This window comes from Heterodontus francisci, chromosome 8 (genome assembly GCF_036365525.1).
Source record: "Heterodontus francisci isolate sHetFra1 chromosome 8, sHetFra1.hap1, whole genome shotgun sequence".
Classification (NCBI taxonomy): Eukaryota; Metazoa; Chordata; class Chondrichthyes; order Heterodontiformes; family Heterodontidae; genus Heterodontus; species Heterodontus francisci.
Window position 1 is genome coordinate 96,411,165 of NC_090378.1, and position 17,561 is coordinate 96,428,725.

At 39.9% G+C, this 17,561-nt stretch overlaps 1 protein-coding gene across 5 annotated transcripts in view; it reads left to right on the forward strand.

Moving 5' to 3' along the window:
• suco (SUN domain containing ossification factor) overlaps positions 1 to 17,561 on the forward strand; it is an 84,152-nt gene that overhangs the window by 14,709 nt on the left and 51,882 nt on the right. The window contains exon 1 of one of the 5 annotated variants that reach the window (XM_068037803.1): positions 16,646 to 16,684. The exons of the other annotated variants lie outside the window; for them this stretch is intronic. Within the exon in view, the coding sequence (XP_067893904.1) occupies positions 16,683 to 16,684 (2 nt within the window). The 5' untranslated portion in view covers positions 16,646 to 16,682. Of the gene's footprint in view, positions 1 to 16,645; positions 16,685 to 17,561 lie in introns of those variants that run through there. 5 annotated transcript variants of the gene reach the window in all.

Consider the following 17,561-nt stretch of genomic DNA (forward strand, 5'->3'; position numbering starts at 1 on the left):
GTTTTAAAATTCGAGTGGACCCATCGCTATATTTGTTTAAAGCACAATTTGATGCCTGCTTCAGCTGATGTGCTTTTCAATGTCTGTCTATTGAAGGACTATTTAATCAAATCCGCATGGAGACTTGAGTGGTATTTGATTATTTTTTACACTAGGATACCTCCCCCATCGGGAAAGTAACCCACAAAGACTTACAACCCAGTTATTTATTCTTAAACAGCTAATTTTTAAAACATCATCTTTTTTTTTAAAAAAACAGGTTAACTGTTGATTTTTGAGTGTGAGAATGGGTGGAGTTATCTTAAAATAAGATCTAAGGTCTTTAGACATAGGGTTATCTTAATAGTATTGAACATTTAGTTTTTAATTAATTTGTTGTCTAAAGATACGTGGTTTGGTCTGTTTTATTTTGGGGGTTACTAGAGTTTTCCAGTTGGGTGAGAAAACTTTAATATCCTGCGACCTGTGGAGTGATGGGACTGAATTGACAGTGCCTTGGTCGTTACAGTGGGATGCTTTATTTTGTTGGAATTATCCAAATGGAAATCCCTTTTCAACATGGACAATTTTCCAAGGGAATGAAATCTGCCTTGTTCATTTTCTGCATGGGTTTTCCTAATTGAAAGTGGAAACCTTATGGTAATTCTCTTGGGTTTCTGCAGATCCTGTTCCAAGGTTACAGCAGGAAATCGGTAAGCCCCTGTGGTAACCTGTCCTATAATGAAGAAAATGCCTTGTGGCAGCTTCCCAACTTCATTTTTATTTAAAGTAGAGTTAATTCTTAAAAAAGCTGTGATAGACCGCGACACCTATTCCACTCCTCCATCACCCCTGACACCTCTTCCCTTTCCCATGGCACCTTCCCGTGCAATCGCAGGAGGTATAATACCTGCCCTTTTACCTCCTCTCTCCTCACCATCCAAGGCCCCAAATACTCCTTACAGGTAAAGCAGCGATTTACTTGTACTTTCAATTTAGTATACTGTATTCGCTGCTCACAGTGCGGTCTCTACATTGGGGAGGCCAACCGCAGATCGGGTGACCGCTTTGTAGAAAACCTCTGCTCGTTCTGCAAGCATGATCCTTAGCTTCTGATTACTTGCCATTTTAATTCTCCACCTTGTTCCCATGCCCACATTTCTGTCCTCTGCCTGCTGCACTGTTCCAGTGTACATCAACGCAAGCTCGAAGAACAGCACCTCATTTTTCAATTTGAGCACTTTACAGCCTTCTGGACGCAATATTGAATTCACTAATTTCAGAACATGAGCCCCATTATTTATTGTATTTTATTTTGTTTAACCATGTGGTAGTCTGAAACTTATTTTTCATGCTTTTGCACAGACTTGTTCATTCTGCCATTAACATTCTATCTTGATACATACTTTGTCTTTCGCCACCACTATTTAGCACTCTATTTGCATTCTGTTCTATGATATCTGCCATTTAAGCTATCTTGCATGCCCCCCACACCCCCATTCTATCTCCGTTCTTCCTCCTTGTTCTACTACTTCCCCAGCCCCCTCATTTGCTCAAAGACAGTTAGATTTCTAACTTTTGCCAGTTCTGATGAAGGGTCGCAAACCTGAAATGTTAACTCTTTCTCTCTCGACAGATGCTGCCAGACCTGTTGAGTATTTCCAGCACTTTCTGTTCGCATTTAAAACATTTAATATGCTGTGCAAGCTTAATTAGGATAACATATTTTATACCATCCATCGTGTTGTGTGGCACTACCACTGTGCTAAATGGGATAGATTTAGAACAGATCTAGCAATGCAAAACTGGGCATCCATGAGGCGCTATGGGCCATTAGTAGCAGCAGCAGAATTGTACTCGATCTCAATCTGTAACCTCATAGTGTGGCATATCCCCACTCTACCATTACCATCAAGCCAGGAGACCAACCCTGGTTCAATGAAGAGGGCATGCCAGGAGCAGCACCAGGCATACCTGCAAATGAGGTGTCAACCTGGTGAAGCTACAACACAGGCCGATTTGCGTGCCAAACTGCATAAGCAGCATGCGATAGTTAAGTGATCCCATAACCAACGGATCAGATCTAAGCTCTGCAGTCCTGCTGCGTCCAGCCGTGAATGGTGGTGGACAATTAAACCACTAACTGGAGGAGATGGCTCCACAAATATCCCCATCCTCTATGATGGGGGAGCCTAGCACATTAGTGCAAATGACAAGGCTGAAGCATTTGCAACAATCTTCAGCCAGAAGTGCTGAGTTAATGATCCATCTCGGCCTCCTCCTGAAGTCCCCAGCATCACAGATGCCAGACTTCAGCCAATTTGATTCACTCCATGTGATATCAAGAAATGGCTGAAGGCATTGGATACTGCAAAGGCTATGGGCCCTGACAACATTCCAGCAATAGTACTGAAGACCTGTGCTCCAGAACTTGCTGTGCCACTGGCCAAGTTGTTCCAGTACAGCTACAACACTGGCATCTACCCTGCAATGTGGAAAATTGCCCAGGTATGTCCTGTATGCAAAAAGCAGGACAAATCCAACCTGGCCAATTACCGCCCCATCAGTCTAGTCTCAATCATCAGTAAAGTAATGGAAAGTGTCATCGACAGTGCCATCAAACAGCACTTGCTTAACAATAACCTGCTCAGTGACTCTCTGTTTGGGTTCTGCCAGGGCCACTCAGCTCCTAACCTCATTACAGCCTTGGTTCAAACATGGACAAGAGAGCTGAACTCTAGAGGTGAGAGTGACTGCCCTTGACATCAAGGCAGTATTTGACCGAGTATGGTGTCAAGGAGCCCTAGCAAAACTGGAGTCAATGGGAATCGGGGAAAACTGTCCGCTGGTTGGAGCCATACCTAGCACAAAGGAAGATGGTTGTGTTTGTTGGAGGTCAATCATCTGAGCTCCTGGACATCACTGCAGGAGTTCCTCAGGGTAGTGTCTTAGGCCCAACCATCTTTAGCTGCTTCATCAATGACCTTCCTTCAATCATAAGGTCAGAAGTGGGGATGTTCGCTGATTGCAGAATGTTCAGCATCATTCGTGACTCCTCAGATACTGAAGCAGTCAGTGTAGAAATGCAGCAAGACTGGACAATATCCAGGCTTGGGCTGCGAAGTGGTAAGTAACATTTGTGCCATGTAAGTGCCAGGCAATTACCATTTCCAACAAGAGAGAATCTAACCATCTCCCCATGGCATTCAATGGCATTATCATCGCTGAATCCCCCACTATCAACATCCTAGGGACTGCCATTGACCAGAAACTGAACTAGAGTAGCCATATAAATACCATGGCTACAAGAGCGGGTCAGAGGCTCGGAATCCTGCGGCGAGTAACTCCCCTCGTGACTCCCCAAAGCCTGCCCACCATCTGCAAGGCACAAGTCAGGGGTGTGATGGAATACTCTCCACTTGCCTGGATGGGTGCAGCTCCAACAACACTCAAGAAGCTTGACACCATCCAGGACAAAGCAGTCCACTTGATTGACTCCTATCCACAAGCATTCACTCCCTCCACTACTGATAGTGGCAGCAGTGTACCATCTACAAGATGCACTACAGCAATTCACCAAAACTCCTTCGACAGCACCTTCCAAACCTGTGATCTCTGCCAACTAGAAGGACAAGGGCAGGAATTGCATGGGAACACCACTCGCAAGTTCCCCTCTAAGTCACACAAGCCATTCTGACTTGGAACTATATTGCTGTTCCTTCGCTGTTGCTGGGTCAAAATCGTGGAACTCCCTTCCAAACAGCACTGTGGGTGTACCTACCTCACATGGACTGCTGCGGTTCAAGAAGGCAGCTAATCATCACATTCTCAAGTGCAGTTAGGGATGGGCAATAAATGCTGGCCTAGCCAGCAATGCTCACATCCCATGAATAAATTTTAAAAAAAAAGTGCAAGTCCATGTTACTTGTGTTGTACAAATTTCAGTTTTCAGATGGGACTGGGTTTTATCCAATATATGCCTGGAAACAAAAATAATTTCCATTTGAAGACTGTACTTTGGTATTGAGCAGAACACTAGATAATTAGGTTCTTGGAAGGCTTTTACAGTGCAATTAAACCAGAAAGGCTTGGAAATGTTTTGCCAAGTCTGCATGAGTTTACTGTACTGTAGGATTATGAAATGTTAGAGCAAAATATTACATGGAATAAGCAGTTTATCAGCAAAGCTTATGGGTGTTTAGGACATTGGAGCAATGTGAGAATATTTGGCCCATCCAGCCTACTGTATGAACTGTTATGGTCGTCTCTTCACATTTTAGAGTGCTAAGTTCACTTCCTGTACCTCCCTGCAGTCAGTCATATTTCTATAACCCCAGCTCACTGAGAAATTTTGGTCACAATACTAATCCTGTTTTTATATATGAATGATGTGTAGGACGCGGCAGTCAGTTTAAAATACCGCAGCTAATATATAGTTGGAAACAGCCGCAGTCAAGATTTTTTTTTTTTAAATTCAATTGCATAGGCATAACATTTTTCCCTTTCAAATTCAATGGCCTGGATTTTGCAGTCAATGGCAAATGGGCAGCACGCTCAGATTTTTCTTGGGCTTTTGCATGGCAACCTACAGTCATCAGGATTTGAGTGTGTAGCGCACTTCACAGGGCATCAGGGACCTATATTGACAGGGCAAGCAGCAATGTGTCTCTTCAGTCAGATTGAAGAATCCTTATTGAGGCACACAATCTAAACCAGGAAGTGGTATGTTTGGATATTTAATTCAAGGTAAAATCACAAGCAGAAAGCAAAATAGAGGGGAAGGAAAATGGGATTGAGATGAGACAAGAGAGAATTTTTTTTTTAATCTTGAAATTTTAAAAGGAATTTTTAAGTCTCCATCTATAATTAATTAAAGGAAAGAACTGCACCAATTATCACTTAAATATATCAAATGGCTGCCCAATTGCACTAGTTTAAGGCAGATTTTACATTTGGTATGCAAATGGGTGAGTGGAAACTTGTAGGGGAAGCAGTTCTCAAAACTGGCGTAGTGTTGAAGTGGAAACTGTACCCTGTCCGAAGTTGAAATACGACTTGAGTTGTGCTCCTTCCTTTGGTATTGCTTGCAGAACACAAATTTTTTTTATTCAGCAAACTGAGCTAACCCCTTGATGGTTGATTAGGTTACAGTGGCTCCTTGTCGTCTTGCTACAGTATTCCACTTCCAAATTGTTATTTCATCACTTTGCATATTGACCTGTGTTTTCACAGTTTTTTATGCCTCTTTGTATCTGCTTGTTTTATATGTATTTACTGTCACTGTTTTGTACTTCAATCTTGACTTAACTGTAATTTGTTGCTTGAGAAGTTAAAAGCTACATTTACAAATTACTTTCATCATCTGCCCCTTTGTTTTCTTATCATTCGCCCTGGAAACTGTCCCTCACATGATCCTGGTAGTGCCCATCATACTATTTCTAATTAAGTAATTTAACTGAGTCTACCAGGATGGTTGAAGTTGAACTAGATGGACCTTGATCTATCTTTCTTTGGCTATGCATATATTTCTAATATTCAGTGCTGCAGAGGGCATATTCCTTTTCACTTAAAGCGTTTGTTGAATTTCTAAAGAGCAACTCATCAGTGCAACATTCAAATTTTCATACTCTATTAAAACTTTGCCCCCCAAAAAACTGAACTTAAATATTTTTTAAAAAGGACTTTAAAAAATTTTGAATTACAATTCAACTCGATTGACAAGTTTCCTCTATTGAAGTAATGAATTTGTATTTTGCAGCATTGAATTTATTGTGTGCTCTACATATCTACATAAACAATCTTCCCTTATCTATTAATTTTTGAATTTCCTACTTTTGTTTTGCACCCTGGTATTGAATACAATAATAAAAATGCTAGTTTTTTTGGAAAGTGTGTTTTGAGAAATTGGGAATGTGATGTGTTCTGCTACTTGCCATGTGGCAATTTGGATGTCTCAACGGTTCCATATTTGTAACAAAGTCGCAATCCTGTGTTTTTTTTTAGCTCAATGGAATTTACATTGTAACCTTTATTACATGGTTGTCCTTTTTATAAGGTTAGTTTACTTCATAACATCTACCAATCATGGTATACATTTAATGAGCATCAAGGTTGAGATTTTTGAGTGTTTCCAATTGAAAATGTCTTTCTAAATTTGGAAGATTTATAAGCCAATGATGTGCCATTGAGAAATGGCAGAATTTTGGTGAAGGGCGAAACAATTTTTTTTTGTTCTTTGCTTTCTTATTTAAAGACAAATTAGATTTAACCGCCCCCCCCCCCCCCCCTCAAAACCCCGGTTGCCACACCTGCTTACCAGTCATGATATATAAACCAAGTCATTTTCAAGTTTGAGCTTGATCTAAGACCCTGGATGCATCACCATTTTACCAACACAACTCATTACTGCTTCTGCTCTGTGTTTTGTGTCATTCTGTTTATTGTGAGAAGTAAATATTGCCTGCATCCTTTTTAGAGTAGAGAGGGAAAACCTTACTCCGTCATGGTTGTTGTAAATCTTCCTTTGGTTGGAATAATTGGATTTTAAAACATTTTGTGAAATACATTATGCTCCTGCTATGTTAGTGTCGAGTTAACTGCTTGACCATCATATTTTAGTAAAGTCTCAAGAAAATTGAGAAACCTTTTGTTCTCTAGATATTGGCAAGGCTGCATTTATTTTCCATTCTGAAGTGCCATGAGGCAGCTTTGAACTGCTGCAGTCCTTGTGATGGTGTTTCATAATGTTCGATAGGGAAATTACATAATTTGAGTCAGCAGTAATGCAGGACTGGCACTGCCAAAGACTTGCAGGTGATAGGTAAATTGGTCATTGTAAATTGCCCCTAGTGTAGGTAGGTAGTAGGGAATATGGGATTACTGAAGGGTTAGCATAAATGGGTGGTTGTTGGTCGGCACAGACTCGGTGGGCCGAAGGGCCTGTTTCAGTGCTGTATCTCTAAATAAATACAAATAAATGATGGTTAATGCCTGTTTGGGGTGTTTGGGGGGGGGGGGGGGGGTGGGGGGAAAGGAGGAGACATTTGGAGAGACTTCCTAATATTGCTGCTCTTGTCCTTGGTGGCAGAGGTTATGGGTCTGCAAGGTGCTGTTAAACTTGGTGAATTGGTACAGTACATTCTGTAAATAGTAATACTGTAGCCCTAGTGTGTCTGGTGAAGGGGTTTCATATTGAAGCTAACAGCAGAGCCCAATTTAGATAGTGTCAAACTTGCATTGTTGCAGTGGTCCCTGTCCAAGAGAGCAGTGAATATTTCATTTGCATTCCTGAAATGTGCCCTGTAGAAAGGGGAAAGGTATTAAGTCCAGGGATGACGCCACTGTTTCAGGATACCTAGCTTCAGCTCCGGTCTTGTAGCTTTGGTATTGATATGGCTGGTCTACATTTGTGATTGGTGACTGCCAAGATGTTGATGCTGGGGGATTCTCAACACGAGAAATAGGAACAGGAGTAGACCATACGGACCAGCCAAGCCTGCTCTGCCATTCAATACGACCATGTCTTCAACTAAGTTAGGCTTCAACTCCACTCCCTGCCCACTCACCATATCTGTTAATTCCCTGAGACCAAAAACTGTCTATGCCAGCCTTAACTGTACTCAACGATGGAGCATCCACAACCCTCTGAGGTAGAAAATTCCAAAGATTCACAATCCTTTGAGTGAAGTAATTTCTCCTCATCTCAGTCCTAAACAATCAGCCCTTTATCCTGAGACTGCATTTTGGATTCCCTGACCCTATCCAGCCTGTTCAGAATCTTGTATGCTTCGATGAGATCCTGTCTTATTCTTCTAAACCCCAGAGAATATAGACCCAATTTACTTAGCCTCTCATTATAGGACAGCCTCCTAATTCCAGGGATCAATTTGGGGAACCTTCGCTGTATTGCCTCCAATGCAAGTATATCTTTTCTTAAATGTGGGGACGAAAACTGAACACATTACACCAGATGTGGTCTCCCCAAAACCCTGAGCAATTGTAGCAAGACTTCTTTATTCCTGTTCTCCAATTCCCTTGTAATAAAGGCCAACATGCCATTTGCCTTCTAATTGCTGTTGTACTTGCATGCTTACTTTCTGTATTCCTTTTATGAGCACACCCAAGTCTTTTTGAACATCAACAGTTACAAGTTTCACACCTTTTAAAAAGAAAAATTGTTTTTCTATTCTTACGACCGAAGTGAATAACTTCACACTTCCCCACATCATACTCCATTGCTGTCTTGTTGCCAATTTTCTCAGTTATTGATATAGAATGTACATTGCTGAGGCCCCAGCACTGATCCTCACGGCACTCCACTATTCACTGCCTGCCAACTTGAAAATGCCCTGTTTTTGCATATTCTTTGCTTCCTGTCCATTAACCAATCCTCTATCTATTCTGTGATATTGGTACTGTGGAAGAGCAGGACGAGTTGGTCATTCCCACTTGCCTCTTGCCAGCCTAAGCCTGGATGTTGTCCATGCTGTGCTGTAGGTCGACATAGCTGCTTGATCTTTGAAGATGTGAATGAACATTGAACTCTTTGGAATGCTTAGCAAATAGGTCCACACAGATGGATGGAAGGTATTTGAAATGGTTGGATGAAGGCACTGATTTCCAAAACCTGCTGCAGCAATGTCCTGGGGCTGTAATTGGTCCCTGATTATCATGACCATTCTCCAGTGAACGAAGAATTCCTTCAGCTATTTGAGGGGTTTCTCCTTGACCCCTGTTGATCTGTTTTTCTAGAGCTCCTTGGTGTCATTCAGTCAATTGCAGCCTTTTTAAATGGCTGGAGCACCCACTTGAATTGGACTGGACCTGACGCATTTACGCAAGTAGTGTTCCTGTGAGTTACATTTTAACTGTTGACTGAGTGTGCCCATGCTACTTGGTGAAACCAGGGCTGAAACAGAAGAGGCCCTGTAAGATGAGTTTCCTTTGTAGGGCTAGGAGGAGCACTCTTGCTCGTCAAGGCTTCTGCTGTCTCAGGCTCCCTTTCCTGGGGGGAGGCTGAGAGGCAAGCAAAGAGGATTGGACATTACCTTTGTAAATGTAGGGGAAGCCCTGCATATACTAGTTAATTAAAGTTTCTGCTCTTTGCTGGGTGAGCAGGTTTGACAAAGCTCTCAAAAGTTAAATATTTAAAAATATCTATTTAGAAATATATATCTCTATGTAGAATAATGCTAAAACTTTTACTTGCCTATTATTATTAGAGATACAGCACTGAAATAGGCCCTTCGGCCCACCAAGTCTGTGCCGACCATCAACCACCCAGTTATACTAATCCTACACTAATCCCATATTCCTATCACATCCCCACCTGTCCCTATATTCCCCTACCACCTACCTATACTAGTGGTAATTTATAATGGCCAATTTACCTATAAAAATGTAACTCAAAAAATGACGAGTTCAGATTAGTAAACAGATATATAAATGTTATGCAGTGAAATACACTCAGGTCACAATGGAAACGGTATTAAATTTATACTTGATGGCAGAAACCGAACCTGCCAAATGGAAACATATTAACTTTTTGTCACATGGGACACTACTTGAGCCTTTTTTACTGGACATTGCGCATAATCTTTTGAAAGAAATAACAGCTGAACAGCTCAAAACATGGTTGCACATTTGCATTCTGAGGACCAATGGAAGTGCTCACTGATTCAATTAACAAGATGGGTCTGGATAATAGTGATAATTAACCTTTTTTGTCTAAGAGCCAGAACTCCAATCACTACTGAGTGTGTCTGGCAAGCTTTGAAATCCACAACTCTCCCAGAGGGGAGGGTTTCAGAGGTTCACATGACCTGCCTGCTGGCCAGACTGGGGACTTTTTGAATTGTGCCACACAAAGGACAGACTGCAGTTTCAACAGAAAGGAGAAGGAAGGTTTCCCTCATTCCGTATCTCTCTCTCGAGCAATATTCCAGGAAGGCCGCGGTGGCAGATTCTATGCTTCGAGACTACAGACAAAGCATCTTTGGCTGTCTGGCACCAGAGAAGCAAGCTTGAAATTGTGCACTGGACCCCAGTGAGAACTCCAAGATCTCAACTTCAAATGAGGACATGGTCACCCAGGAACTGAATTACATTTATTCCAAACTTGACTTTAACCCCTCCCCCAATTCTTTCTTCCCCCCCCCCCCCCCCCCTCCTATCTATTTGTGTGTGTTTATCTCGTATGCATGGTAGTGTGGTTGTTGCTTATTTTGGTAACTTTAACTGGGTGAGAGTGGTAAGGCTAATAAACTTGCATTTCTTGTTTAAACCTAGGAAAACCTGTCAGGTTCATTTGCAGTTGCAATTAGGGAGCAGTGAGCAAAGAGTCACTGAGGTGGTAAGCTAAAATCACCATTTAAAAAAAAAATAAACCCTGCTGTGGCCAAACCAGGAAAGGGGCAAGATGGGAGTCTGAGACCCCTTCCTCACCCGGTTGTAGCAACCTTTTCTTTCACAAGAATGGAATGCTACTTTTGCTTGGTCACACTCTTACTCACTCTCTCTCCCCAAACAAAATGAAAATCTGAACATTTATGTTCTGTGCAGGTTTGTCGCTATTGCATCTTGTTAGCTTTGATAGTAGCAACGATTAAATTTAGAAATCCTGACTAGTTTTTCAAATGCATCAAGTTTCATTCAAATTTCCAAATCTATTAGATAATTGCGGTCTGTTCCTCTAGGCTTCTGCTGACAGGATTGTGCCCACTCGTACAGAGCACTCTATATTGTTCAGGGTATCTAACATCTGTGAATTCCAGGCTAATGTCCACCGTCTTCAAGGTGACTTGGACGCAATTATATTTAAGTCAGCTGTTGGTTCTTCTGCAAGATCTCAACTTTCGGGAAGCCTTCGATTAAAGGTTGCCAATGTTTTGACTACATTATAGCAACAGCTATCACTACTACTGCTCGTCCGACTTGAGCAATGCATCCTTTTTTTAATTTGCAAGATGTGGGCGTTGCTGGCAAAGCCAGCTTTTATTGCCCGTCTCTAATTGCCTTGAAGGTAGTGGTGAGTTGCGGCCTTGAATATCACGGAGTGGCAGTTTGTCAACCACATGGCTGTGTCTAGAGTTGCATATAGGCCAGACCTGATCAGGATGGCAGATTTCCTTCTGAAGGACACTAGTGAAACAGATGGGATTTTATGACAATCTGGAAGTTTCATAGTCGTCGTCACTGAAACTAGCTGATTAATTCCAGAGTTATGTAAGTAACTAACTGAATTTAAATTCCCCAACTGCTGTGGTGAGATTTGAATTCATGCTTCTGGATCATTCGACCCCTCCTCTGGATTACTATTCCAGTAGCATAACCACTATGCTACTGTAGCAAACTTTGCTAATTGCAAAGACACCTGGAGTAAACTAGAGCCCAGGAAACATGTACAAGGTTGTTTTATGCTTTCAAATAATGAGATTAACTCATCCAAATTTCATCTTTGCAATTTGTGACAATCATGTTTGATAATTTACTTGACTTGTTTTTTATCTTCAATTTTTTCCACCTGTCTGTCCCTGATTTCCCCCCCCCCCCCCTCCATCAGATCCCTAAACAATTGGAATGTCAGCATGCTTCAAACATGGGCACGGCACCAAGCCTTTTTTAAGCCAGATAGGGAATTATTCTTAAATTATTCTCCAGCCTTTTCCTTTCCTTCCATTTCCCATGTGAAGGTGACCATTTTGAATGTTTCAGCATACAACTGATGCTGTAAGTCTTTGTTTACACAGGTATTTGCAGCAATTTTAGTGTACATGCTATGGCAAAGATACATTTGTATAATGTACTCAGATAAAATTTTAACAGCTAAATCTGTATGATGTATACTGACTTTATATTGAAAATACAAGAATTAGCTGAAAACGGTTCCATAAATTTAATGTTAGTGTAAACAGCAAATGAAAGTTCACTTTCTAGGGAAGGATGTACAAGCTAATACTGCAATTCTTAGTGACTAAATGCTTTGAGTTTATTTACAACAATTCAATTCTTTGCACAAATTTAACTTGTTAGAAGCCATATAAACTGGTATAGTTTAATGGTAACCAAAAGCTCAGGCAGGTAAATGAAGTTGAAATATACAGATAAACCATGATCTGATTGAATGAAAGGTGGAACAGATTAGAGGGGCTGAATGGCCTACTGTCTTTTTGCCATTCTTTGAATTCCAGCAGTGCTGTACCAGGAACTTCTAAGAATTAAAGCACTCAATTACTAGATTTGCTGTTTGTGTTTTAAAAATTTAAAATCTTTTTTGACAATTTCTTGGTTGCTAAAGTGATATTGATGCATTTCTTTCTTTCATTGAGAAAGCGAGAAGAGATGTCAACTAAGGTACATAGTACAAATGCCATCAAGGTTGGAAAATTGGGGAGGATAGATGTTCTCTATCAGTTTTGTCCACCCACTAACCAGTGGCCATGTATACCAACAGTGACCAGAATTTTGATGAATGATTACCTTATAGCCGATGTAAATTTAATTTGTAGCATTCTCAATGCCCTATAGGTAGGCTGCTGCCTAGATTTTCTATTTAGGAAAAGAATTTGTTGCCCTCCGTTGCATGGTTGGGGGGCATTTGCATGACCTAAATCCTGAATACACATTACTCGGAATCTCAAAACAGGAGCAGTGGGAAAGCATACAAAGTAGTGGCTTTCAATCTGTAGATCTTGCAGTGAGCTTTGTTTGAGTTGCTCAGGAGAAATGTGTTTTTTTTTAATAAACCTTAAACTTTTAATGGAAGCATCTGAGTTATGACACTTCAGATTTGTTTTGTTTTTCTTTATTGAAGAGTAAACTTTGTTACTTTGCTTATGAATATTGTTTTAATATGTACAAAGCAAAATATTTTACATTAGGAAAGAAGCATATTGTGCTTTTTTTGCATAAACCAATGGAAGGCTTTTGTAGTAGCCTTTGATTTAGTATATATTTAGCTTCACTTTGATCCCTAGTTGGTAGCAATGAAGTTGATCAGTTTTGAGTTTGCATCTGGGAAATGGTCCTGTTTCCAGGAGTTGGAAAACATCAATATATAAGGATCTTTGTATTGTACTATCACTAACTGTAAATGGGCTTGTGGTCGTGAAAGATCAGTATTTATCTTTCTAAAGTTTTAATGTCTCTGCCAAATTATATTCCTGATTTTAAATTGCTAAACAAACTAATAAAAGGCATTTTATGAAGGGAACTTGCTGTTTGAACATTTTTGTCAAAGTGGACGACTTTAAGTTGTGTTGTGCAAAGTGTAACTTATTCAGCATATCGATCGCCATATAAACCAGCACTAAACCAAATTGTGTTTGAATTAATGCAAAAATTGCTGCTTTGACATGCTGTACTCTTAAATATGTGTTCATGTCTGATACTGCAATAATTTAACTACAGTTCATTTTATATTGAATTTTCAGCTTCAGAATTGTGCATTCTGTTAGTTGCTGTTAATAAACCAAAGTTGCATAATCTTAAAAGTATGTTTATGTAGAAGTTTTTTTTCCTGCTGTCTGGCTGCCTAGTATTGATGCAGATGCATTAAAGAAAGTTAAGATTGCATAATCTATTACTGTATTGAGATGCTTAACACTTGTAATTGTCGCAACAAACTGATATACCTAATTGGGGCAAAACTGTAAAATAAAATCCCAGAAAGTGCTGTACACAAATCTTGGTTCAGTCTTGGCGTTTGGAAACGACTTGGTTTCATGTTTATGGGTTACTTTACATACTCTGCGCATCTTGGTTCATGATATGCAAGTGATTTTTTGAAAAAGGCACAGTCGACAACTTGTACAAGTGTATTAAGACTTCAAAAAGACTAGATTTATAACTGGTAAAAGAAAAACTTGTCACATTTTTCACGAGCACAAAAATAATGATGCATTCATCCCTTGTCATGAAAACATGCTATGCTGAATGATTTTAATTCATCGGTTAGAGACCTAAATTAAACTTTTAAAAAGGAAAGCTGGAATCTTAAATTCAGCTTCTAAAAAGCTGGCAGCCAAGATGGTCACCACAATTTGCATTGAAATACCTCCCGTTCCAAGGTATCGAAGTGGAGACGCATGTGTTAGGACCAGATGAGGAAGGGGTCTCCGGCTCCCCTCCCGCCCCTTCTCTGGTTTGGCAGTAACAGGGTTTATCTTTTTAAAACAGTGATTTTAGCATACCACCTCTGAGCCCTTGCTCACTGCACTCTGGTTCCTTTGTAATTGTAATTAATCAGATACGTTTTCTTGAGTACATTCAAAGTTATGATCAAAAACCAAGATGTGCAGAGTATGTAAAGTAACCCATTAACATGAAACCAAATCATTTCCAAATGCCAAGATTAGTGTACAGCACTTTCTGGGATTTTATTTTACAGTTTTTCCCAGTTAGGTATATCCGTTTATTGCAATAGTTACAAGTGTTTAAAGATCTTAGTACAGTAATAGAAAGATGTAAATTTATTAGCCTTATCACTCTAACCCGACTCAAATTACTAAAATATGTGACTCATCCATGCTCACAGGCATAAGAGAGGCACACAAATAGATAGAGGGGAAGAATGAATTTTGGGGGGAGGGGTTGAAGTAGAGTTTGTAATAAATTTAAATAGATACGGTTTTTAATATCCTTTAGTTTAAGATCTTTAGAGTCTTAGCTGGGGCCACGTGCACAATTCCAAGCTTGCTTCTCTGGTGCCAGAAGGCTGAAGGGAGGCTTTGTCTGTAGTCTTGAAGCGTAGAAGTTGCCACTGTGGTTTGCTGGAAAGAGAGACAGATGTCTTCCTCTTGAGATTCAGAATTGCAGTCTGTCCTTTTCTGTGAGGCATAATTCAAAAGCGCCAGTCTTACCAGCAGGTAGGTTATGTGACCATCTCTGTTTGAAACAGCAACTTCTTGGAGGGTTGTTGCATTTAAAAGTTTTTCAGACATACTCTATGGGGGGGTGGAGTTTGGTTCCTACAAAGTCAAAGGGTGTTGATCACTATTGCCAAGACCAATCTTGCTAATTGAATCAAGGATCACCCCCATTGTCTCCTGTGTCTCATCCAGCCCTTGTCTCCTCAGAATGCAAATGTGCAACTTTTGTTTTTAGCTGTTCATTTCTGTTTTTTAAACAAGTTATTTGCAATGTCCAGTAAAAACTTTTTCAAGCAGTGCTTCATGACTAAATTAATGTGTCTCCATTTGGCAGGTGTGATTTCCATCACACATGTCTAACTAGCTCTCTTCCAGAACAATGGCTTGACCAGTTGAATGAACCACCTGGTATTGCTTTAATTAGCAAGACACCCAAAGCCATCTTGGAAGGTTAACCCCAGTGGAGACAAGCCTCCAGGGGGTTATCATTGAAGCAATAAGGCCTGAGAGGGATTGAAATTCTTGGACTTGAATCTCATTAAAGTGCTACAAAGAATACCGAGATAATCATGTGACTGACTATCTCTGTGAAAACTTGGAGTTTCTTTTGGACGCATCAGACAAGCTTTGAGAGCTAGTCGGTGCAGGACCCCAGTGGGTGGGTCTCATTCTCTTCTGCCCATCTGTTTTTTTTCTTCTCCACCCCTGCCGCCCCCCCGCCCCTGCTGCCAACAGACTGCAGAACATCCAAGTCTATCAATGCTACAGACAGACTCCAGGGAGGATGCCACCTACATCACCATCTCTAAGTAAACCCTGAACCAAGGGGGAGATTAGAATTCAGCTGGAAGACAACTGAATTACCAGACCTCAGACTGTATATTATTTTTATTTGTTCTGGACTCTAATTCGACCAAATTACTCCTCACTCTATAACCTCTTTGTGTGTGTGGAAGTTGGAGCGTAGTTTACTTTTGCTGAGATTGGTTTTTGATTTTAAGTACAATAAACTAACCTCTTTAACCTCAGGAAAACTTGTCCAACTGGTACTTTTACAATCATAGCATATAGTTAAACACTTACTGAATTGGTAAGCACATTCACTGTTTAGAAGTTATAAACCTTGTTGCAGTCAAACGAGGGATGCACGAGGGGAGCCTTTTGACCCCTCCTCACCTGATTGTAACAACCTTCATTCATGATTATCAGATAATTATACATCATTCTTAAAGGTAGCTGGTAATAGTTTTAGTGGAGTATTATGCTGCTTGAAACCTGTGTATTTAAATTAATGTTACACAAAATTGTGTGTCATATGGTTTATATTTTTATTTGATCACTTCTGTCAGACTCCATTTTACAGGCTATTGGTGCAGTGACTGATGCAATCCTGTTTACATCATCTTCATTCCAGCTAACATTGACAGAATGGAGGAACTCTAAATCAGAAAATAGAATTTGAAAATATAAAATGTATTTCAAGTAAATAATACTCTTGGAGATGCATGAAAAGTTAAATTGAAACTTTAAAAAAAAAATCTTAGATATTTCCCTTGTGAAATCTAAGGCAGTCTGAAACAGTTAAAGCTTGATTGAGATTGTTGTATTGAATCAGCTTCAAATCGTGGCAAAGCAGTTTGGTTTGGTCGTTCATATTACATCAAGTACTCCATCTCCATTTCTTATCTGGGCAGTGGGAAACTATACAACAATTTCTTTAGTTGTGAATAATGAAGCTACAGTTTTAATCTTTTTTTTTGTATTTGCTTTTGTCTCTCCAGCATTTCAAATGTCACGCTTTTTATATCTGTCAGATGGCTGCGTTTGAGCAAGCTGATGTAAGGATGCACGTTGTTCTGTGTCCTTTGCTTGGAAAGAAACCCATCTATAATTGGATCTGCTGATTTAAACATTATCCTAAAATCAACTTTAATATTTAGGAATTTAGAAAACATTCCAGTCAGCTTCAGAACTGCCATAGGCTTTGTGTTGATCCTTTTTTAACCTACCATGTCTCTGCTGACAGTCTGGAAACTTTCATGCTATTGTTACTCTATAATTAAAGTATTCTGAATTACAGCATAGTTTATTTCCCCATTTGCTTTTCTGAAAAATCTATCATTGTCGTTTGCTAGCATGAAGTCTCAATAATAATTCCAAGGGAAGCAGATTTGAATAAATTGTAATGAGTGCCAGACATTTAAAGATATGCTAGGTATTAAAGAAATCATTGATCTACACACCAGTTTTGCTGTCGTCTTAGTTTGCACATAGCTTCACTTCCAAATGGCGTCACCTTTAAACCCTTTGTTACATTATTTTAAAAATGTAATTTTGCTGTAGTAATCCATTACTTCAACTTATTTGCATTCGGTGAACATTCAGTGTTGATGAAACAAAAGTGGCATTTCTGTTTTGAAATCTTAATACTTCAGTTTGGTGCGAATAAAAAATCAGAATAATATTTAAATAGTGAGAAACTTTTAAATGTTGATGTTCAGATTTGGGTACAAGAAACAAAGTTAGCATGCAGGTACAGCAAGCAATTAAGGCAAATGGGCTGGAAAACAAGAGTAGGGAAGCCTTGCTACAACTGTACAATGCTTTAGTCAAACCACACCTGGAGTATTGTGCACAGTTTTAGTCTCCTTTATCTAAAGAAGGATGTACTTGGTATTGTCTCCCTCAGAGGGCTGTGGAAGCTCCATCGTTAAG